At 34.5% G+C, this 23,674-nt stretch overlaps 5 protein-coding genes across 5 annotated transcripts; 3 read left to right on the forward strand and 2 right to left on the reverse strand.

Moving 5' to 3' along the window:
* Window positions 1-435: 435 nt before the first annotated feature.
* Window positions 436-1,353, reverse strand: LOC124394924 (olfactory receptor 1496-like). Its single transcript, XM_046863418.1, has one exon. The coding sequence runs from the start codon at window positions 1,351-1,353 to the stop codon at window positions 436-438; it is 918 nt and encodes a 305-aa protein (XP_046719374.1).
* Window positions 1,354-6,130: 4,777 nt separating this feature from the next.
* LOC124394888 (olfactory receptor 1496-like) lies at window positions 6,131-7,054 on the reverse strand. Its single transcript, XM_046863376.1, has one exon. It carries the CDS (start codon window positions 7,052-7,054, stop codon window positions 6,131-6,133), a length of 924 nt encoding a protein of 307 aa, XP_046719332.1.
* Window positions 7,055-12,990: 5,936 nt separating this feature from the next.
* Window positions 12,991-13,929, forward strand: LOC124394889 (olfactory receptor 51L1-like). Its single transcript, XM_046863377.1, has one exon. It carries the CDS (start codon window positions 12,991-12,993, stop codon window positions 13,927-13,929), a length of 939 nt encoding a protein of 312 aa, XP_046719333.1.
* Window positions 13,930-17,390: 3,461 nt separating this feature from the next.
* On the forward strand, window positions 17,391-19,268 carry LOC124394807 (olfactory receptor 52D1-like; the record flags this gene model as incomplete). The annotated part of the gene is made up of 2 exons (XM_046863273.1): window positions 17,391-18,281; window positions 19,239-19,268. Coding segments are annotated over exons 1-2 (921 nt in total), but the record flags the coding sequence as incomplete, so codon positions are not given.
* Window positions 19,269-21,454: 2,186 nt separating this feature from the next.
* On the forward strand, window positions 21,455-22,614 carry LOC124394893 (olfactory receptor 52D1-like). Its single transcript, XM_046863381.1, is given in 3 exon segments — window positions 21,455-21,466; window positions 21,686-22,340; window positions 22,343-22,614. Coding segments are annotated over 3 exon segments (939 nt in total).
* Window positions 22,615-23,674: the final 1,060 nt, after the last annotated feature.

Consider the following 23,674-nt stretch of genomic DNA (forward strand, 5'->3'; position numbering starts at 1 on the left):
AAGCACACTCTAAAATCTAGTGGAACAGCTTCCCAGAAGAGTGGAATGTGGAATGCAATGCTCAAAAATAGAAATAAAAAAATAATGTTTTTACTTTGTCATTATGGGGTACTGAGTGAAAAAAAATTCTACTTGAATGATTGTAGTATCAGGCTGCAACATAACACAATTAAAAAAGTGAAGTGGGTCTGAATAATTTAATTCTGCATCAGACATTTTAGTGACAGTTGAAGTATATGGAATATATTACAACTTAAAATATTATATATTCAATAATATACAATTCATTGTTTGCTTGCTTTTCTTTGTAGGATAAAAGAAAATGTTTGGACTCCTTCTCAGTATTATTATACATTATTTTAAATCAGGTTTTCAGTTTATAATATTAAGGAAGCAATCAAAACATTACCAACAGAAAAGCAAAGCAAATGTAATCTACTTCAAATAAATATGTTTTTTGAAAGCAATTTTTATCTTAGACAACCTTATACCATACATAATAGGATTTAGAAGTGGTGGACAGATCACAAAATACACTGAGATTATAACACGCAAAACAGGAGGCATGTGTATTTTATCAAATCTGCTTGAGAAAATCTCAAATAAACAACCAACAGAGAAATTTACAAGTGAAACAAGTTGTGGTGCACAGGTGGTCATGGCCTTTTGAAAAGTTTCTTTAGGAGAGTTTAAGCAAACTCTCATAATCATTATGTATGAATATAAAATAAGCATTAAGGGGAGAACAATAGTGGTGATGGAACCAAATATACCATAAATGTTATTCATGCTGGTGTCAGAGCAAGCAAGTTTTACAAGAAGATAGTTGTCACACCACACTTTCTCCATTACATTTCCACATAACTCTAAGCGAATACTTAAAAAAATGTTGATCTTTAAAAAAGATAGAACACAAACCAGTACAATTAATATGCAAACTCTGTTACAAGTCATGATACTGCTATATAATAAAGGATAACAAATAGCGATATACCTGTCATAAGACATAATTGCTAAACTTCCAAATTCCATAGCTCCAGATGTATACAGACAATATATTTGTACATAACAAGAAGCAATTGTTACTTCATGGGATGTTGACAATAAATTGGTTAAAATAAAGGGGAAAAATGCAGCACTTCCATATAATTCATTAAAAGACAAACAACAAAGAAAAATATACATGGGTTCATGCAGGGATCGCTCTAACCAAATCACAACAATGAGTAGTGAATTTGCTAATATGATAGTCAGGTACAATATTACCAAAAGAGCAAAATAAATGTATTTAGTCTGCCCTACCTCAAAGTAACCAGTTAGTATAATAGTAGTAAAGTGTGTGGAGTTTGCCATTATCTTTGTAAAAACTAAATTATATTGAGAGGTGAAGTAGATCTAAGATAAATAATTGCAAAATTAGACTGTACAGCTGGTTGAAAATTTTTAGTGATCTGATAAGTATTAAAAGAGCATTGATGATGCTTTTTGCAATTGTGTTTCTTTCAAATTGATGATCTCTGTAGCTCAATGAAGGAAATGGATATCAAAGTTAAAACTGTTCTTTAGAAGTTCACATTACTTCAAAATTGATGGCACAGAGATTTGTCTGAAGTTGCAAACAGAAAGGCAGGTATTTCTAAACAATTAAACAAAATAACAAATTCGGTTAAAATGAAAAATCTGAATACAAATACAGACTTTAATCTATCAAATCTATCTATTATCTATCAAAATTATTGCTTTAGATATAAATACTTACTTGAAACTTAAGACAAATAAAGGTTTGTAAGAAGCATATACAGAATCAATTCGCCTTTGATTCAGTTACGCAGGAAGTTATTTTAAGTGTTGCCCCAGGATAAAATCACCTATATTTATTGTGTGAGACAAATTGATGGGTGTTTTTTTTCCAGAGAGTCCAGGGATTTCAACTCTGATTGCTGTTTTAGTTGCAACCAGTGCTAATGGAAGAATTTATAATTTTTTAACCAGGTTCAAGTACTTTTGGAATTATCTGTTTGAAGAAACTTGTAGGTAAGGGATCTAGAACAAAAGTTGATTTTAATGAGAAAATAAACAATTGGGAAAACACTACACGGTCTTGGGTTAAAATCCTGCAGCGCGCGCAAGATCCCACTGCTCATGTCCAGGCCATGTCCTGAAGTTGGATGATTCAGAGTAAGCATGGGAGAAGGTTATGTGGTCACATGAGACCGAAATATAACTTTTTGTTATAAACTCCACTCGCAATGTTTGGAGAAAGAAGAAGAAAGAGTACAATCCCAAGAACACCATCCCAACCTTGAAGCATGGACGTGGAAAAACCTGGAGGTGGAAAAACACCCCTCATCAAAAAAAAACCCATAAGGGAAAAAATATCCTGCTGTCATTTTCAAATGGACAAAAAGAAGTGATAAAGTCTCATGTTTTCTTCTAGAGAAAACAAACATTTTCAATGTTTCTTGGCACTTCACTACATAGAGCAAAATTTAGATGAAAGTTATGAGAGTATTAAAGTTAAGTTTTTAAACCTTGACTGCGAACAAGTCTTGTAAGAGTACCTCTATAATTGTTTGCTGTTTTTGTATAAAAATTATTAAAAAAGAAATTAAAAGACAGTAGCAAACAATATTTTAGTCGGGGTTTTTTTGTACATATTAGAAATTTAAGCTATAGACTTGAGCACTCATGCTGTATATTGACAAAGGTAGACATGTACATATAATAACAAATTATTAAACACATGTACATAATAATATTTAAACAGTTTATAGTTGTCAGGGAGCACCCTGCTTCTTCTCCCATGGTTCTCCCACAGTACCTCCTGGAGGTACTTCGTTCCCACCGGCTATATCTGAACCTCTCGAAGTGCGAGTTCCACCGCAAAAGGATCCGCTTCCTGGGCTACGTGATCAGCGCGGAGGGGATCCAGATGGTCGAGGGGAAGGTAAAGGCAGTGAAAAACTGGCCAGTCATGGAATTGTTAAAGGAGCTCCAATGTTTTCTGGGCTTCGCAAACTTCTATCACCAGTTCATCCAGGGCTACAGCAGGGTCACAGCTCCCCTAACCTCACTCCTCCAGGGAAAGGCACAAACCCTGAGGTGGACCCAAGAGGCCCAGGGGGCTTTCCACGAGCTCCGCTGACGCGTCTGCCTTGCTCCTGTGTTATGTCACCCAAACCCCCGGAAGCCTTTCGTAGTCAAGGTTGACGCCTCCTCAACCGGTGTAGGGGCCGCTCTCTTCCAGCGGTCAGGGACCCCTCCACAACTTCACCCGTGTGCCTTTTTCTCCCACAAGCTCTCTGCCACCGAGCAGAACTACGACATTGGCAACTGTGAGCTCCTGGCCATCAAGCTGGCCTTGGATGAGTGGAGACACTGGCTGGAGGGAGCCGAACACCCGTTCACGGTGGCCACCGACCACAAGAACCTCCAGTATCTGCGGGAGGCCCAAAGACTCAACCCCAGACAGGCTCGCTGGGCCATATCACCTATCGGGCCGGCGCACTGAACAGGAAGGCTGATGCCCTCTCCTGGATGTTCGGGACTTAGGAGCCCAGCAATCCAGAGCCCATCCTTCCTCCCGCACTCGTCGTAGGGCCCATTGTCTGGGACATCGACAGTGAGATTCACACAGGCTCTCTTCAAGAGCCTGCCCCTGAGGGGTGTCCCGAGGGGCATGTGTTCGTCCCCACCACCTGCCAATGCAAACTCATCCAGTCGGTCCACGAGGGACCGGCCCCTGGCCACCCAGGTGAAAAGCGGACGGTCCAGCTTGTTCAAATGCGATACTGGTGGCCGAGGATGGCCGAGGAGGTCACCCGTTACGTCCAGGGGTGTCCCACCTGCGCCATGTCCAAGGTCCCACGCCACCTGACCGTGGGCAAGCTGATGCCGCACCCTGTTCCTTAGCGCCCCTGGTCCCACCTGGGCATCGACTTTGTGACCGACCTGCCGCTGTCGGGGGGTAACACTTGCATCCTGGTGGTGGTGGACCGCTTCTCAAAGGTCTGCCGCTTTGTCCCCCTGAAGGGTCTGCCTACCGCCCTCGAGACAGCGGAAGTTCTGTTTCACCACGTTTTCCGGAACTTCGGCCTACCGAAGGAGATCGTCTCAGACCACGGGCCTCAGTTTCTGTCTCGAGTAAGGAGGGCCTTTTTTTCAAGCTCCTGGGGGTGTCAGTGAACCTCACGTCCGTACCACCCGCAGTCCAACAGCCAGGCGGAACGTAAGACCTAGGAGTTGAGCCGATACCTGAGGACCTACTGCGGCCAGGACCAGGGGGATTGGTGTTGTTCCCTACTTTGGGTCGAGTATGCGCAGAAATCGCTCCGCCAGGACTCTACTGGCCTCACCCCCTTCCAGTTCGTGCTTGGGTTCCAACCGCCTTTGTTCCCGTGGGCGGACAAACCGAGCAATGTGCCCTCAGTGGATTTCTGGTTCCGGGAGGGCAACCAGGTCTGGAGGTTGGCGCACACCCAGCTGCGTCGGGCCCTCCGCAATGCCCGCAGACATGCTGACGCACGGCGGCTGGAGTCCCCACGTTTCCGTCACGGGGACCTGGTATGGCTGTCGACGTGAGAACTCAAGCTGCCTTGCCGCAAGCTAAGCCCCCGGTTCATGGGGCCGTTCAGGATCTCTGACCACATCAGCGACGTATCCTACCGGCTGGAGCTGCCACCAAGGTATCGCATACACCCCACCTTTTATGTGTCCCTACTGAAGCCTTGTGTCTCGCCTGTTTCTCGCCCTCAAGGTGACCCTGCGGGCCCGCCCAGCCGGAGGTCGTGGATCAGTCGCAGGGGTCGCCTCGAGTACCTGGTGGACTGGGAGGGGTACGGTTCAGAGGAGCGGTCTTGGGTGGCCCGACAGGACATGCTGGACCCGGCGTTGCTGGCGGAGTTCCACGCCGGCCTCGTCGCAGGGTCAGGGCATCCAGAGCCGCCCCTGGGGGAGAGGGTGGTGTCAGGGAGCACCCTGCTTCTTTTCCCGTGCGTGCCCTGCCCGCACGGAGCTCCTCGCCATCATACTGATTGCATACACCTGACTCTCGTTACACACACGCACATAAACCACTCACTCACCCGTGCCAGGCGTCTGTTATTGTTTCTATGTACGCTCATAAAATGAGATAAGATCTCATGTCATCGCATTTGTAGCAATGCCCTCCAAACTACTGACATTCTGACACAAGTATTCATTTTATTAAAACTTTTAATTTCTGAACTGGTCTAATATTATATACCAACTTTCAAGTTTAACAAAATGTAACAAATGCAAATGTTATGACAATGTTGCTTCAAACTGATAATTATAGGTATAATTTACTCATTGATTGCATACAGTATATTGCCAAAAGTATTGGGTCACCTGACCTTTCCCGCAAAATCTGTATATTGTTACCACAAAGCTGAGGCTCTCAATTGTACAGGACGTCTTTAGATGCGCTATATTAACATTTTGCATTCACTTGAACTTGGAATCCTAAACCTGTTCCAGCATGGCAATGCCCCTGTGCACAAAGTGAGCTCGAAGATAGGATTTACATGCTTTGGAAAGGAAGATCTTGAGTGACTATAGAGCTGAACACCTTTGGGATGAATTGGAATGCTGACTGCACCTCAGGCCTCCTCACCTACATCAGCACTTGCCTTTTATAACACCCTTGTGGCTGATTAACACAAATATGCATAAGCACACTCTAAAATCTAGTGGAACAGCTTCCCAGAAGAGTGGAATGTGGAATGCAATGCTCAAAAATAGAAATAAAAAAAATAATGTTTTTACTTTGTCATTATGGGGTACTGAGTGAAAAAAAATTCTACTTGAATGATTGTGGTATCAGGCTGCAACATAACACAATTAAAAAAATGAAGTGGGTCTGAATAATTTAATTCTGCATCAGACATTTTAGTGACAGTTGGAAGTATATGGAATATATTACAACTTAAAAATATTATATATTCAATAATATACAATTCATTGTTTGCTTGCTTTTCTTTGTAGGATAAAAGAAAATGTTTGGACTCCTTCTCAGTATTATTATACATTATTTTAAATCAGGTTTTCAGTTTATAATATTAAGGAAGCAATCAAAACATTACCAACAGAAAAGCAAAGCAAATGTAATCTACTTCAAATAAATATGTTTTTTGAAAGCAATTTTTATCTTAGACAACCTTATACCATACATAATAGGATTTAGGAGTGGTGGACAGATCACAAAATACACTGAGATTATAACACGCAAAACAGGAGGCATGTGTATTTTATCAAATCTGCTTGAGAAAATCTCAAATAAACAACCAACAGAGAAATTTACAAGTGAAACAAGTTGTGGTGCACAGGTGGTCATGGCCTTTTGAAAAGTCTCTATAGGAGAGTTCAAGCAAACTCTCATAATCATTATGTATGAATATAAAATAAGCATTAAGGGGAGAACAATAGTGGTGATGGAACCAAATATACCATAAATGTTATTCATGCTGGTGTCAGAGCAAGCAAGTTTCACAAGAAGATAGTTGTCACACCACACTTTCTCCATTACATTTCCACATAACTCTAAGCGTATACTTAAAAAAATGTTAATGGTGAACTTTAAAAAAGATAGAACACAAACCAGTACAATTAATATGCAAACTCTGTTACAAGTCATGATACTGCTATATAATAAAGGATAACAAATAGCGATATACCTGTCATAAGACATAATTGCTAAACTTCCAAATTCCATAGCTCCATATGTATACAGACAATATATTTGTACATAACAAGAAGCAATTGTTACTTCATTGGATGTTGACAATAAATTGGTTAAAATAAAGGGGAAAAATGCAGCACTTCCATATAATTCATTAAAAGACAAACAACAAAGAAAAATATACATGGGTTCATGCAGGGATCGCTCTAACCAAATCACAACAATGAGTAGTAAATTTGCTAATATAATAATCAGGTACAATATTACCAAAAGAGCAAAATAAATGTATTTAGTCTGCCCTACCTCAAAGTAACCAGTTAGTATAATAGTAGTAAAGTGTGTGGAGTTTGCCATTATCTTTGTAAAAACTAAATTATATTGAGAGGTGAAGTAGATCTAAGATAAATAATTGCAAAATTAGACTGTACAGCAGGTTAAAAGTTTTTAGTGATCTGATAAGTATTAAAAGAGCATTGAGTATGCTTTTTGCAATTGTGTTTCTTTCAAATTGATGATCTCTGTAGCTAAATGAAGGAAATGGATATCAAAGTTGAAACTGTCGTTTAGAAGTTCACATTACTTCAAAATTAATGGCACAGAGATTTGTCTGGAGTTGCAAAGAGAAAGGCAGGTATTTTTAAACAATTAAACAAAATTACAAATTCGGGTAAAATGAAAAATATGAATACAAATACAGAATTTTGGCATAAAAAATGATTTATCTATAATCGATTATCTATCAAATCTATCTTTTATCTATAAAAATTATTGCTTTAGATATAAATACTTACTTGAAACTTAAGACAAATAAAAGCTTGTAAGAAGCATACACAGAATCAATTCGCCTTTGATTCAGTTACGCAGGAAGTTATTTTAAGTGTTGCCCCAGGATAAAATCACCTATATTTATTGTGTGAGACAGAGTGATGGGTGTTGTTGCCAGAGAGTCCAGGGATTTCAACTCTGATTGCTGTTTTAGTTACTCTATCATATCAAAATTCATGGTAAATTCATGGTACACACCCTGTTTGACCCTTAATTGACAAGACTGTTTGCGTCACTTTTTTAATATGAGATATGTTTATACTTTCTCTAATCAAAACAAAGTTAAATGCTGCATGTTAACTGAAGGCATAAAAGTTTATATAAGTAACACCCATATTAGCAATTTCTGAATTAATTATAGAAGAGAAATAGTGTGCATAGATTGGTATCAAATCCAGGTGTTTTTTATCCTTACACTCAATCATAAGAATAAAGTGGATAATAAATAATGAATACATTCTTATATTTATGATCACAGTTTTTGGTTTGTGAGAAAAAGGCAAAACATTGTATAAAGTACTAACTATTTAACTCTTTCTATAAACTGTTAACTATTTAACTACTTAATTATTATATATTTGTTAAAAATATTTTTTAAAAAAAGTTTAGTTTTTGGGCATTTGGGGCATTTGTAAAAGTTTAAGGACTGTTGAATAGCCTTTGTAGACTGAAAAGGCCACAGAATTTTAAGAAAACACTTTTCTAGAATATTATCCGATGCTACAGAATTAGAATTTTCTGTCATTTGGGCCTAGTCCAAACTAGGACAAAATGATTCATTAAACATTACTCTTGTATGCATCCAGTGAGTGTGTGTGGCTGCCATAGTGTCACTGTTATTTCTTCTGTTTAAGTGACATTCTTTTCATGTACCTGTATTCAGATTTTGTCAGTAAAATCAATATGTTTGAGACAGATGCTTGTATTCAGTTGGACTACAATATTCTTTCTAATATTTCCAACCCTAGACAAGATACACTTATTGTCTTATTGAGAATTGTGAATGTCAAATGATTTGCAACACTTTCAGTTTATAAGCTACATATGGTAATTATTATTTCATACCAAATCTTTATTTTGTGCACATAACTAAACTAGGGTTCTTAAAGAATAAAATTTTATTTTTTTACATTATATAACACTTTTTATTTGTGCTGCATTATAAGGTATTGTAAACTAATGTGCTGTTTAAATTATAGCTGTATACCTATGGTTTTATCAACCAACGTATTTGTTCTTTCTTGTTTTGGCCACCGAGTATTCACACTGCTATGGAGCTACTAAACTAAAAAACAAACATGTAGTCTCAGGAGAACAATACATTGTAGTGGACTAATGTTCATTTGCTTAAAATGAAATGATAAATATGTTTATTAATATGTTTATATGCTTTTTAAGAAATTGCAATAATAATAATAATAATAATAATAATAATAATAATAATAATAATAATAATAATAATAATAATAAATAAGCTGGAATGTCCATTCAAACTGAAAAGCCATTTTTAATTTTTAGTGCACAAAAAAAAAGAAATCCATGTAAAATTGTGCCATTGGATTTTGTATACTTTTATTCAAGGCTATTTCCTTTATATTGTAAAGACTGACACAATCAAGACAACTTGTGGTTTGTTGACTGCATGACCAGTGGGACTCAATTATCAGCTCTAATTGTCTGGACCCACACCATGGGATATTGTACACTGTTCTCTAGGGATGAATGGCTTAAGTTGTTTTGATTACTTTGGTTTTAAGGTGGTTTTTAGTGTGTAACAAAATATGTTTATCTTTGCAGTATTAGGTCACATGGGGATATTAGAGAGCTTAACTTGCATTACACAATACATGTTTTTAAGGAATATTAATTGATGAAGGCAGAGGGCCCAAGACAGTCATTTACAATGTTTTAAATGCCCTGTCATTTTTTTCTGTTAATTATAATTACATCCAAATTGTTCTTAAAGTTTCAAAGTATAGAAGAAAATTACAAAACAATACACACAATATAGTATATTATGTGTTTTATAAAGCCTTTAAGAATGTATTTCACAAAAGAAGATACTAAACTCATTCACAAGGTTGGATCAGGAAGTTGTTACAATGATATGATTGATTTCATTAACACTTGTCAAGCACAACACACACAATATTGTTGCCAAACTTAACAAAATTAATACATTTAAAAAGACCGGAATTTTCAGACTAACTGGTGGTGCTGGCAAATCATTTATGTATTGAGATTTTGGGGCCTAGAAAAGCATAAATATTAAGATGTTGAATATTTACCATGAAGTGGATTTGATTTTAAGTTTCCTAACCATACAGGTAATGTAGCAAGATTCAATGCACTGTAGATTATGATAACTTTAAACTCTTTGCAATTTTACTTTGAGAAACATCTTTCTGATATTGCTCCACTATTTTTCGTTGCAGCATTGGGGGAATTGATGATCCTCTGCCCATCTTGACTTCTGAGAGACTCTTTTTATACCCAATCATGTTGCCAATTGACCTAATAAGTTGCAAATTGGTCCTCCAGCTGTTCCTTATATGTACATTTAATGTTTCCGGCCTCTTAAGGCCTCCCAAATTTTTTTGGAATGTGTAGCTCTCATGAAATCCAAAAAGAGCCTATATTTGTCATGACATTTCAAAATGTCTTACTTTCAACATTTGATATGTTATCTATATTCTATTGTGAATAAAATATAAGTTTATGAGATTTTAAATTATTGCATTCCTTTTTTATTCACAATTTGTACAGTGTCTCAACGTTAGGGTTTGTATATTGGTGGATAAATAACAATGTGTTATAGCTGTTCTTATGACATATTTTACATAAAGGGCCTTTTTTATTTATTGATTTATTCATTTTCACTAAGAGCATCTTGGGAACATTGACATGAAGGTGGACTACAGCCTTAATGTAATCACATTGGCATACTTATTCACAAAAAAGGGCAATTTAAAGTAGTCAATCCACCTACCACTCAGAATAAAGATTGATGGATGGCTGGATGGATGGATAGCTGGATGGATGGATGGATGGATGGATGGATGGATGGATGGATGGATGGATGGATGGATGGATGGATGGATGGATTCATTCATATTTTCTACATTTTTTGTGCTGTTAGATAGTTGATTAGGTCTTTCATACGTCATGGTCAATGTGTTTGTTCTAATGGGCTCACCAATGGGACTAATTAAAATGAAAATACAATTAGCTTAAATTGGCCTGGTTATTGAAGCTCTGTAGTAAGACACCAATTGGGAGATGGTGGACAGAGAGCTCATCTGGGATTAATGAACTAGGAAAACATTTGCATTGTGTAATTGTTGTGTAATGTGTATAGACTTCGGCTGTTTGATAAATGCAAAATCTGAAAATGCTGAAATCTAAGGTTTGCATGCCTTTTGTGCATATTTTCCAACTATCAAATTGAATGAGTTTCTTGTGCTGCACTTGTATAATAAACAGTTTAGATTTTATAGCTCATGAAACATTTGTCAAAAAGTAAGCTGTTCTTTCACTCAGAACAGTAAAAAAAAATTAAAAAGACCAATACATTATACTAATAAATCACACACACTAAAATAATATTTAAAAAGTAATGGTGATAAGTGATTCTGTCCCCTTTAGTTTTTTTGCACTTGAGCTGGACACTACACAAAACAAAGCAAGATAGGCAGCATATTTTAAAATATTGCTTATTATGAACTAGATAAATGGTCACTCTTTAGATCCCAATTAAGCTACATAGGACTGAATTTGCTCTGCATGAACTGCAACTGTACGGAAAGACTAGGATTTTCATGTGAATTTCTAAAAAAGTAAATTTTCACCAGTCTCTGTGCTTGTTATATTTTATTAGAAATGAGTAGTAGAATAGAATAAACAATTTAAGATTCGAGGGAGAGTAAGTTTTTTCTAGATGTTCATTTATATAGAAGCAGGTAGTCATGGAAAAGGAGAAACAGGCATCACAAAGAATGGAATATGCACTTATCTGATTTATTTACACTATACCACTGATTATACAATTATACAAATTATTTTAGGTGTTCTGCCAGAAGGAACAATTTGTTTCATAAAACAGTTTTCTGAATGTACCACTTTCTGTTAAATCTCCTTGGTTTTACTAATGCTTAATGTCAGTTTTCTAGCCATGAACAGATTTAGTTAGTCATCTTTTTCAGACAGGCCTTGGGGCTGCCATTGCTGGGGAAGAATGGACTGGATATATAGTCAACCGAAGTAACTACCTAAGGTTGGCTGTTGATGCAATTAAACCTCCTGTTTAATGTCCAAACTATGAGCTCCTCACTTCATATTAGATCAGTTGGGCACACATAAAATTAGCTACTGGGCACAAAAGAGCCAACATGGAAGAGACCCAGTGAAAATGTAAGGCCAAGAGGGAGATACTGTATTTAAGCTTCATAATGTAATGTGTGGTGTAAATTCAGTACATACTTCAATTAACATGTCCCTATAATTAAATATGGTAGCAGTGGCATCTTTCCCTGGGGATGTTTTTTTCTCACCAGAACCACAAACTACAGAAAATAAAACTTGCGCCCAGAAACACGGGCTAAAATAATGTTTAAATTTTAAAAATGCCAATGTTTTACAGTGGACATGTCAAAGTCCAGTTCAGGAATCTCACTGAGAATCTGTATGACTATTTGTAAAATGCATACAACACCATCTACCGAAACCTGGAGCAAATACATATATCAGGAATAACATGACAATTACTCCACAACAATGTGCAAAGCTGATAAGAACTTCCCACCTTGTTTTATGAAGCAATATTTTTTCGGCTTGTTTCTAGCTTATTTTATAAAAAAAAATATCTGCTGACAAAGAATGCATTTTGACTCTTGCATTTTGAATTTACTTGGAGAGCATATTTATTTCAATAAAATCGTTACAATAATGTAATGTATCGTGACATATTCTTTATTTGAATAGCTTACCTGTTAAACATATTTAGAACTACAACAGAAGGAAAAAATCATAATACACCCTAATAGGCTGATGTATGTTTTTAAGTTGCATGTAGCCTTTTTCACATCATATTCTAACAGCTAATTAGGAACTGCTAATCATCAAATTACTTATGTTAACTCCAAGGGAAATCCTTAGTGACAGGTCATATACTATATAAGCTTAGGCAAGTGTTAAATGTTTACATATTAACATTGAATCTTTTGTTGTGAATGTTAATGCAGTTTATTGTAAAGAGGTACAGTAAGCTTTTACGTTTAATAATGATTTTTTCCCTTAATAAGCGTGCATGTTTAAATATGATGTTCATTATAATTTATTTAAAATGTTTTAGCTTACGTTATAGAAATCACATGTTTGTTTCTACAAATGTTTTCTCTAATGTTAAATTATTTTTTGCTTCTTCTTCATTTCAGTTCAAGACAGTAACATCAAAGTTTTTAAGTGTAATGGCAAACGATACTCTTCTTTTTTTTTCCATGTTTGAAAACATGGGCTACTTTCGATACATTTATTTCATTTTAGGATCTCTGCTATATGGTACTATTTTATTCTTTAATGCCATTATAATTTTTGTAATAATTGTGGAATCTGGATTGCACCAGCCTATGTACATTTTGATAGCGTGTTTATCAGTTAATTCTCTGTACGGCACTGCTGGCTTCTTTCCAAGATTACTAACTGATTTGTTATTATATTCTCACTCAATCACTCGTTCTGGATGTCATATACAAACATTTGTCATCTATACCTATGCATCATATGAATTTACAATCTTAACATTAATGGCATATGACAGATATGTTGCTATAAGTAAGCCATTGCAATACCACAGCATCATGACACCCAAAGTGCTTTTTGTTATGGTAGCAGTTTCTGTGATTTATCCAATGCTTTCTGTTGGTCTTGGGATAATTGTCACTGCTAGGCTAAGATTATGTGGTAATGACTTAAAAAAACTGTATTGTAATAACTGGATAATTGCAAAGCTCTCTTGTGAAAATGCTGCTTTCGAAAACATTTATGGTTTCATTGTGCTAGTAACGACAGTTTTAATACCATTTAGTTTTATTTTGTATTCTTATATTAAAATTCTTATGATTTGTCAGAAATCTTCAAAAGAGTTAAAGAGCAAAGCTTATCATACTTGCCTTCCTCATTTAGTGAGTTTTGTTAACTACTCAATTACCATCTTCTGTGAAATGAGCTTTACCCGTTTTGAAAATTTACCTCCAGTAATAGCTATCATTCTGTCATTAGAGTTTTTGATTATACCCCCTGTCCTAAACCCTGTTGTTTATGGTCTTAATTTTCCTGATATTCGCAGAAAAATTCAACATCATTTAAAAGTATCAAAAAAATTAGCTGCTTCTCAACATGGAAGCTAAACCATTTGTTCTGCTATTATGCAGTGAATGTACCATGGTTTGTTTATATAAGGAAATATTTGTAGTCTTAAATAAATACACTATTATCAGTGAATAAAGTACATTTGTTACATTCTTGATTCAGATAAAGTTTTTGTATTTAAATTAATACAAATGTTTGACAATGACAAATTATCAGAATGAATGAGTGTTAGCATGTTTGTGAATGGTGGTATCCATAATGGAATTTCATGGGCTTTCATATGATTTAATTGACCCTTTCTGGTTTGATTTGTGAAGACATGATTTGTTAAATAAAAGAGACAAGTCACCAATAAAAATTACTGCATGGTTTAAATGTTAAAAAAAATGATAAAATATTTAAATAAATTGAATAAAACTTGATTTCAACAACTCTGACAAAATGTCAAAATCTGAATTGTTTTTAAGAACAATCTATCTGTAACCTTACATTACAATTAAATAGAAGCTCTGATAAGCATGTATCTATTTATTTTCAATATATTTATAATTTAACATGTAAAACATATATAATGTTTGGTAACAAAGTATGGGGAAAGACATGCATTAATTAATCTGAAGATGCATTTGTATTTAAAAGCAACAGTTCAGTAAATGAGGAAAAATGTGATCCATGTAAGATTACTGTAATACAATTGATTGCATTAATAAGAAAAGATACTCATTGTGGATAGATCAGCCCATCAAAATACATGACACAAAAAATTATTTCTTTCTTTTCTCCAACCAGTATTTTTTTAAGATAGCACACAGACTAACTGAGACCCTGGATGGCAACCAATGCTAATTTTATGGCCGTTGGCTCGCTAAAATTTTGCCAAAGTGTGTTTGAAGAATGTTGCTCAGCCTTGCAGTCCTGCTGAGGACATTAATTTGTTTCCCCACAATGTGGAGAACGCTTGGCCTTTTGCTGAGCAGACACTGGTTCTAGATTCCATTCTAATTCCATTCATAAAAAAATGCAATGATTTTTAAATGAAACCCATATTTTATTCATATGGAACATAAAAAATTTCACACTACTAACACTTTAATCTCTGGACTGGCACAGCACAGTGCACTTTATATTTTATACCACACCATACCGCACACAGACACTTTACACCACACCATACCAGACACAGACACTTTACACCACACCATACCTCACACGGACACTTTATGGACACTTTACACCACACCACACCTCACACGGACACTTAATGGACACTTTACACCACACCACACCGCACACGGACACTTTATGGACAATCAAAAACCACCCTTAAATTGTTTACTGTTGTTTTACTGTGGTTTAATGTTTTACTGCTTACTGCCATAAGCATTTTTTGTATATACATCTCATATACAGTGGAACCCGGTTATCTCGCCCTCGGTTACCTCGACAACCCTATTAAGTCGACGTTTTTGAAGTGGAACCGCCAAATTCTCTTTTTTATCGGTTATGTCGACTTTTTTTATGTCGCCGAACCCTAATATCTTGAGCACAAGGGGGGAAAAATGTGCCATTTAACGTCGGTTATCTCGGTGCAGCCGCAGAAGAACTCGCGGAAGTGGCGGAAAAATCAAGGCTTACAGCTGCTACAGGTGTTGTATTGTATACTGGTGAATCTCTGCTGTTAGTTGGTGCTAGTGTTCGTAGTGTTAGTAGGGGCGCGGTGCGGCTTTGGGAAGAAAAGCGCAGCTGTTGAGAGAGTGCCGGTGGGAAGACAGGTACCAGGATACGCATGAGCGATAACAACGACTGCCGTGAACCAATATATACCAACAATAACGGACAGTGAGAGTGTGGAAGTTTAAATAGGAGCTGGTGATGATGCTAAACGAGCCCCATCAAAAACCCCCATCAAAAACCCCTTCAAAAACACGTGTTTTCTTTGTATTATTTTTCACCCCATTCTATTTCCTCATGCCGGACCATCGTAAAAAGCATTTCACTGCGTGTCGTACCCTGGATGTGTGTGTATGTGACAAATAAAATTTGATTTGATTTGATTTGATTTTGATATGATATATCAAATGATTTCAATAAAAAATTGTACCATTTAAAAAAAAAAATAATTTTTAACTTGGGACAGGCCCAGGTTTACAACATACAACATCTTTAAACAACCGTCAGGGAACTGAGGAAACCAGTTGCTGGAGTTTGGGGAGTCAATGTTGCCTAATATAGGATTCTAGCTGCTCAACAGTCCATTACAGATGCAGGCTTTTGAGCTGAGCTGATAACAAGTCAAAAGGTCCCTCTACTCTATAATCCATCGGACGTGGGGACCATTCTTGACAAAAAGAATGTCAAATTTTGATTTGCATGACCACAAAACAATTTGCCGCACATCATTTTATATCAGCTTCTGGATCATGATTATATATGGCTTCTTCTTTGCATGATAAAGCATTAACTTGCATTTTTGGAAGGCACAGCACACTGTGTTTACAGACAGTGATGTGGAAGTATTTCTGAGCCTATGCAGTGATTTCCATTGCAGCTTCATGCCTGTTTTTAATGCACTGTCATCTAAGGGCTCGAAGATCATGAGCATCCAACAAAGGGCCTTTTCCCTTGCTCAAAGAAATTTCCTCAGATTCTCTGAAATTTCTGATGATATTTTGCATTGTAGAGGATGATATTTTTTCAAAATCCCTGCAATTATGTTGAGAACCATTATTTTGAAATTGATTGTCAATTTGTAGATGTAGCTTTTCACAGCTTGGTGAACTTCTGCCTATCTCTCTTCTGAAAGACTCTGTTCTCTAAAATGCTCTTTTTATACCAAATCATGCAAAACATCCTTTCAGCTCTTCATTGTTAATCCCACTTTTTTTAAACGTGTTGCTGACATCAGTTTCAAAATTACCTTTTGTTTCTTAAGATTGGTACATTTTCTCAGTTAAAACATTTGATTTGTTTTCAATGTTATATTGTGAATAAATTATGGGTTTAAAATATATCATATTCATAAAGTTCTTTAAAAGATTGTTGAAAAGCTGCCTTGCCCATAAATAGTGTTTAGTAGTGTTGGCACCAAAAGATCTTGCTGAATGCACTATTCATGGGCAAGGCAGCTTTTTAAATTTATTTATAATGTGAAAAGGAAAATTGTATTAAATTGCACAATGCTCAGGTTCATGCAGGTTATCAATGATTCTCAAAGGTACAGTAGCCTGGAAACAACACAGAAGCATTAGACATCTGAACTCTAAGACATGGAGCAAACCCATTACATATAAAGCCACACCTTTGCAAAAACTTCATAGATAAAAATTACTGTTCACATACAGCAAAAATGACTGTGGCCTAGAGACAAAGAGGCAAAGGGACTTTGACAGGTATAAACATTTGCAGCATCTGTGTATGAATGATTGATCTTTGAATAAACTTATTCAAATTATTCCTTTACAGATTCTATCACATAGGAAGGTGGTGACAACTATTCACAATGGAAAATATTTCAACCATTTTAATGTTCACCCTCTCTGGTTTAGATGGAACAATAGAATACAGTTATCTGTTTTTTTCGTTGACAGTATTGGCTTATAATTTTATCTTACTGTGTAATATCACCATTATTTTCTGTATTGCTTCAAATAGGCAGCTTCATGAGCCTATGTACATATTTTTGTGTAATTTATGTGTAAATGCTCTCTATGGCACATCTGGATTCTACCCTAAATTAATGTATGATTTGCTCTCCCATATTCATAGTATTTCTTATACAGGATGTCTGATTCAAATATTTGTTATTTATTCATCTGTTTTATGTGACTATTCAACTTTAACAGTCATGGCATATGACAGGTATGTGGCAATTTGTAGACCACTTAAATACCACTCAGAAATGACAAACCACAAAATTATAAAATGTATACTTTTTTGTTGGCTTGCACCATTTTCTTCCATGGGTATTTTAATCTTGCTAACCTCAAGACTAACTTTATGTGGCTCAAATATTGAAAAGCTATATTGTGAAAATTGGGCAGTTGTTAAACTAGCATGTTCCTCTACAACAGTGAATAATGTAATTGGATACATAATTATACTTGTGTATTTTGGACATGCACTGTTGATTGTTTGCTCATATATTCAATTGATTGAAAAATGTAAAAATTCACCAGAGGGCAAGCACAAATTCATGCAGACTTGTATGCCACACCTGCTGGCGTTGTTTAATGTTACTATTGCCTTGTTATTTGATGTTCTTTACAGTCGATATGGTTCAACTTCTTTTCCACAGGCTTTAAGAAATTTTTTTGCAGTGGATTTTCTTTTTATGCCCCCTATTTTAAATCCCATTATTTATGGATTAAAACTGACTAAAATACGTAAACAGGTTATGGGAATACTATTCAGTCATTGTTGTTCTCAAAACATAATAAGGTAATGTTTTATGAAAAATAATAATAGGGTTGGTTTCTTTTATTATAATTATTATTATTATTATAATTATTATTATTATTATTATTATTATTATTATTATTATTATTATTATTATTTAACACTCATTAGTAAATACATCCAGTAAATTCATAACTGTAAGGATTAAAGGGCTCATATATGTAAAGTAAGAACATATTTAGAGATTAGAATTGAGTGAATAAAAACATGCAAAGTGTAAAAATGTACTTAAAATCATGTTTTAATAGTTTGCCGATTTGTTTTCTCTTCTTATTTATTTACCTAGTTTTTTCTAATTTACAGATTACATTTATTGTTTGCATAGTAGCATACAGATAAAGGTATCCATAAACTCTCTAATAGACAGCATAAAGCAACAAAATATAGGCACAGTTTCAAAATTAAGAAAATGGTTGCGTGAAAACATGAAAAATTAATTACAAAGTCAAATCAGGGCACTTAACTGATATTTAATAGCAAAGTGTCATAACAAATAGCTAAAAGCTTTCTAAAGTGGTGTTTAAAGGAAAAATAGTAATCCAATAATTACACTATCCAATAAATATACACTATATTGCCAAAAGTATTGGGTCACCTGGTAATAAGTATGGTATGTGATTTTTGAGCAAAGCATTACACATTTAGTCCCAATTTGCTTTTATAATTCCATCCACTCTTCTGGGAAGCTGTTCCACTAGATTTTGGAGTGTGCTTATTGATATATTTGTGTTCATCAGCCACAAGGATATTATGAAAGGCAGGTACTGATGTAGGTGAGGAGGCCTGGGGTGCACAAAGCATGTAAATCATATCTTCAAGGAGCTTTGCCATGCTGGAACAGGTTTGGGTTTCCAAGTTCAAGTGAACGCAAAATTTTATTATTACAATTGAGTGCCTCCAGCTTTGTTGTAACAGTTTGAAAAAGAACCAAATATAGCAGGAAAGGTCAGGTGACCCAATACTTTTGCCAGTATATTGTATGCAATCTATGAGTAAATTGTACCTATAATTATCAGTTTGATCCTACATTGTCATAACATTTGCATTTGTTACATTTTGTTAAACTTAAAGGTTGTTGTAAATTTTGACCAAGTTTAGAAATTAAAAGTTCTAATAAAATGAATACTTGTGTCAGAATTTCAGTAGTGTGGAGGGCATTGCTACTAGTCAAGTCAAGTCAAGAGGCTTTTATTGTCATTTCTAGTGTATATAAACAGAACAAAACATATGCAATGACATGAGATCTTATTATGTAGCCGGTATCAAATAACAGGCAGGCAAAAACAAACAAGAACATTCCACTATCAAATACACACGCATGGGTCTAAACAAAGAAACTTAGATTTTTATCATGTATTTTAACTTAATGAGTTTTGAACTTCTGCATGATGCACGATACAATTTTTCAAAAAAGTATAACAACAATGGTAAATTGTGTAACAAATTACATGGCATGAATAAAACAGAAAACAGCATTCATAGCATTTTAAACCATGCTGCATGACAAAAGAAGAATCAGTGACGTTCCAAGGGGTAGAAGGACTTTTTTTTTTTCTTTTTACAATTTTTTAATTCTCTGTCTGTTGAAATCTTTTAACTGGTTTTGTAAAATTAGATGTAGGTCTAAATACTGTATTGCAGATAATTAGTAAGAATTATTTTACTTGTTGCGAATAGTGAAAGTCAAGACAAAAACATTAGAAAAACTGACTTTTCCAAACATTTGTGGTTGCAAAAAATTTTCACAACAATTTGTTTCACCAAAGATTTTCCAAACATATGTGGTCGCAAAAAATGTTCTCAACAAATGCAGAAAGTGAGCTCCATGAAAATGTTATTTATATGGACTGAATGGATCTATTTTATGTTTGTGTCTAACAGAGTTTTTGCAGTCAGTCAGCATGTCCTACGAGCTCTTATGCTCCGGAGGATTAAAGCAATGCTACATATATATATATATACGTATATATATATATATATATATATATATATATATATATATATATATATATATATATATATATATATATATATATATATATATATATATATATATATATATATATATATATATATATATATATATATATATATATATATATATATATATATATATATATATATATATATATATATATATATATATATATATATATATATATATATATATATATATATACATATATATATATATACAAGAAAACTTTAAGAAAACTTTTGCTTTGTGATTTGGTGCATTATCATGCTAGAAAATTGGTGAATTGTGGCTATTTTTTGTATGGGAGACTTTAGGGGGTGATGGGAGGCACATAATTTGCTTATTAAATTGTTGTAATGAATTGCTTATTATATTTTAAACTTCCAGAAAGATAATGCACCACAACACAAAGTTGTGGAGATTTAGACAAACAGGAAAGTTAACCTGAATGGTGTGATGCAATTATGGCAACTTGGACATTTTCCAACATCTTGTGGAATAAAGTACTTGCCATAAAGTATTGATGTGGTTTTGAGGGCAAAGGGAGGCCCTACCCAATATTAGTATAGTATTCTATATTAAAGTGTAAGGTGAGTGGAGCAAATATTATTTTTACATAAAACAGCATATTAAGCAACATTAATTGATATATTAAACTGTACTTTGTACTTATGCACAACACAATATTGTGAACAACCGCTATGTGGACCCAGATGATCTGCTATGTGGAGTACACCAATAGCCTATTTGCTGCAGTTTTCCTATCTTTGATACACAGACTGACTAAATATTCTGTTTTTCAAGTAGAAGTCGTCTAAAGGGACCTGGACATAATTAATAGTAATGATGCATTGCAATTGTGCTTATAAACAGATGCACTATGCATAGTGAAGGACAAAAGATGGTATGACACAAAAGATGGTATGACAGTTATTTACTAATTTACTATTTAAAATATTAAAATATATTTTGACAGATAAATCTACCTAATATTTTCTAATGTTAAAAGAGTTTAAAACCTAAAACCAACCTGACAACACTTTTTCGTAATATTTTCTGAATAATAGTTTAACATTCTATTAAATAATGTTAAGTGTATATAATGTTTAGTGTAATTTCTAGAAAGTTATATGCAAAACATTGTGCTGTTATTAACTGATTATTACAATATAAATGCAAAAAGAGTCAAGATTATAAAAGCATTACAAATTTTAATAGTTGTTTACTCTTTTTGCTTTGCAATTGTATGCCTCCTTACCTGCTGACTGCCTAACAGGAAAGAGCAAATGATGCTTCAAGGTTTAAAACCAGTTGTGCAGCATCTGCCTAATCTTTAATATAATTGTTTATTTTCATTACAGATGGAGAATGTTTCTAATATTTTAGTGTTTTCTCTCTCTGGATTAAATATGACAATGGAAGAAAGATATGTGATTTTTTGTTTGACTGCATTGCTTTATCAGTTTATATTATTGTGTAACATTACTATTATTTTTTGCATTGCCTCAGATAAGCAACTTCATGAGCCTATGTACATATTTTTGTGCAGTTTATGCATAAATACATTATATGGTACTTCTGGCTTCTACCCTAAATTTATGTATGATCTATTGGCCCCATTTCACATTATTTCATATGCAGGATGTCTTACTCAGGTTTTTGTAATTTATTCATCTGCTTTGTGTGATTATTCAACTTTAACAGTAATGGCGTATGACAGATATGTTGCAATATGTAAACCATTAGAATACCACTCAGAAATGACAAATCAAAAAATTGTAAAATGCATAATATTTTGTTGGATTCCACCATTTATTTGCATGTCTGTTGTAGTATCATTAGCTTCAAGACTAACCCTATGTGGCTCAACAATCGAAAAGCTTTACTGTGAAACCTGGGCAGTTGCTAAACTGGCCTGTTCCACTACAACAGTAAATAATGTATTTGGATACATAGTTATATTAACATATTTTGGGCATGCAATACTGATTGCATTCTCATATATTCACTTGATAAAAATTGCAGGAATTCAAAAGAGAGCAAACATAAATTTATGCAGACTTGTGTTCCACACTTAGTGGCACTGTTTAATATCACTATTGCATTATTGTTTGATGTTTTTTATAGTCGATATGGTTCAAATTCAATTCCTCAAGCACTGCGAAATTTCATGGCACTGGATATTCTCTTTATACCTCCTATTTTAAATCCCTTAATTTATGGATTTAAACTGACTAAAATACGCAAGCATGTAATGCAATTGTTTCTCAGACACAGCTGTCTAAACTGAAAATAGTTTGTGTTGTCATGAAATATTTTATCTTCTTTTGTTGTTTCTTTTTCCAATTAGTCTGTAATATTATGTCTGAATTCTAGGATATTTTTGACTAGACCATTCATATGAATTGATCTGATCTAAGTCTATCAGTCTGAGTCTATCACTGATTGTAATTTATGTGAATAATTTATCCCATTAATGTATTATTCAATCAATTGTATTCTTGTCTGTTAAGTTGTTTTTGGCAAAATCTTTTCAATAAAAAATAAACAAACAAATTAATAAATGGTAATAACTGGTTAATTTTACTGAATAGTGTTGGCAAAAATTGGTCCTCGTCTATTAATATAACCTAGTCCAATTGTTATAAGATTGTCATTATGTACATTAAGTTATGGCTGGATTTGCAGATGGCACATCTTCAAACAAGTGTGTAGAAAAATCATTTTTCTGTCTTTAATTATTTGCAGGATAGACAGAAGGATGAATGCATGGATTGACTTGATGTCTAAAGATATTTGAGCGGAAATTGGGTTGTTACAGCAGCAAAACATATTGATGCACAAGACACTGTATTCAGTATATTATTAATAAATCAAACAAAGTACACAATAAGTATGTCTGTTCAAAAGTCATTATGTGTTTTTTAAAAAAAGGACAGAAAAGAACAGTGGTGCTGTTGCATATATACATACATCATGTTTTTTTTACTGAATGAAAGCATCAGGCATTTTTGCACATCTATGTGAATCAGATTATGTAAGAAACAACATCATTTTTCAAATGCACTGGTTGTACTCTTTCTCTTTTATTGTTGTGTTGAAGAACTGAAAGTTTATTAACTGAATAAACCACTTGTATGTGGTTGTCTGCCAAACCAACACCAGTGAGTCAGCAGTGAGTCTTGTTCATTTACTCAGTTTGTTCAGTATGTTAATAAATGGGAATTGCCAGTTTGTTATGTTTTATTAATGTACTGGAGACTTTTAATTTGTATTTAATAAATAGTTTTACCTCAAATGACAGTATAACTATTTTCTAATATTTCTTCTGCTAAACTTTATTCATAAAT

This window comes from Silurus meridionalis, chromosome 12, assembly GCF_014805685.1.
Source record: "Silurus meridionalis isolate SWU-2019-XX chromosome 12, ASM1480568v1, whole genome shotgun sequence".
NCBI classification, from domain to species: Eukaryota; Metazoa; Chordata; class Actinopteri; order Siluriformes; family Siluridae; genus Silurus; species Silurus meridionalis.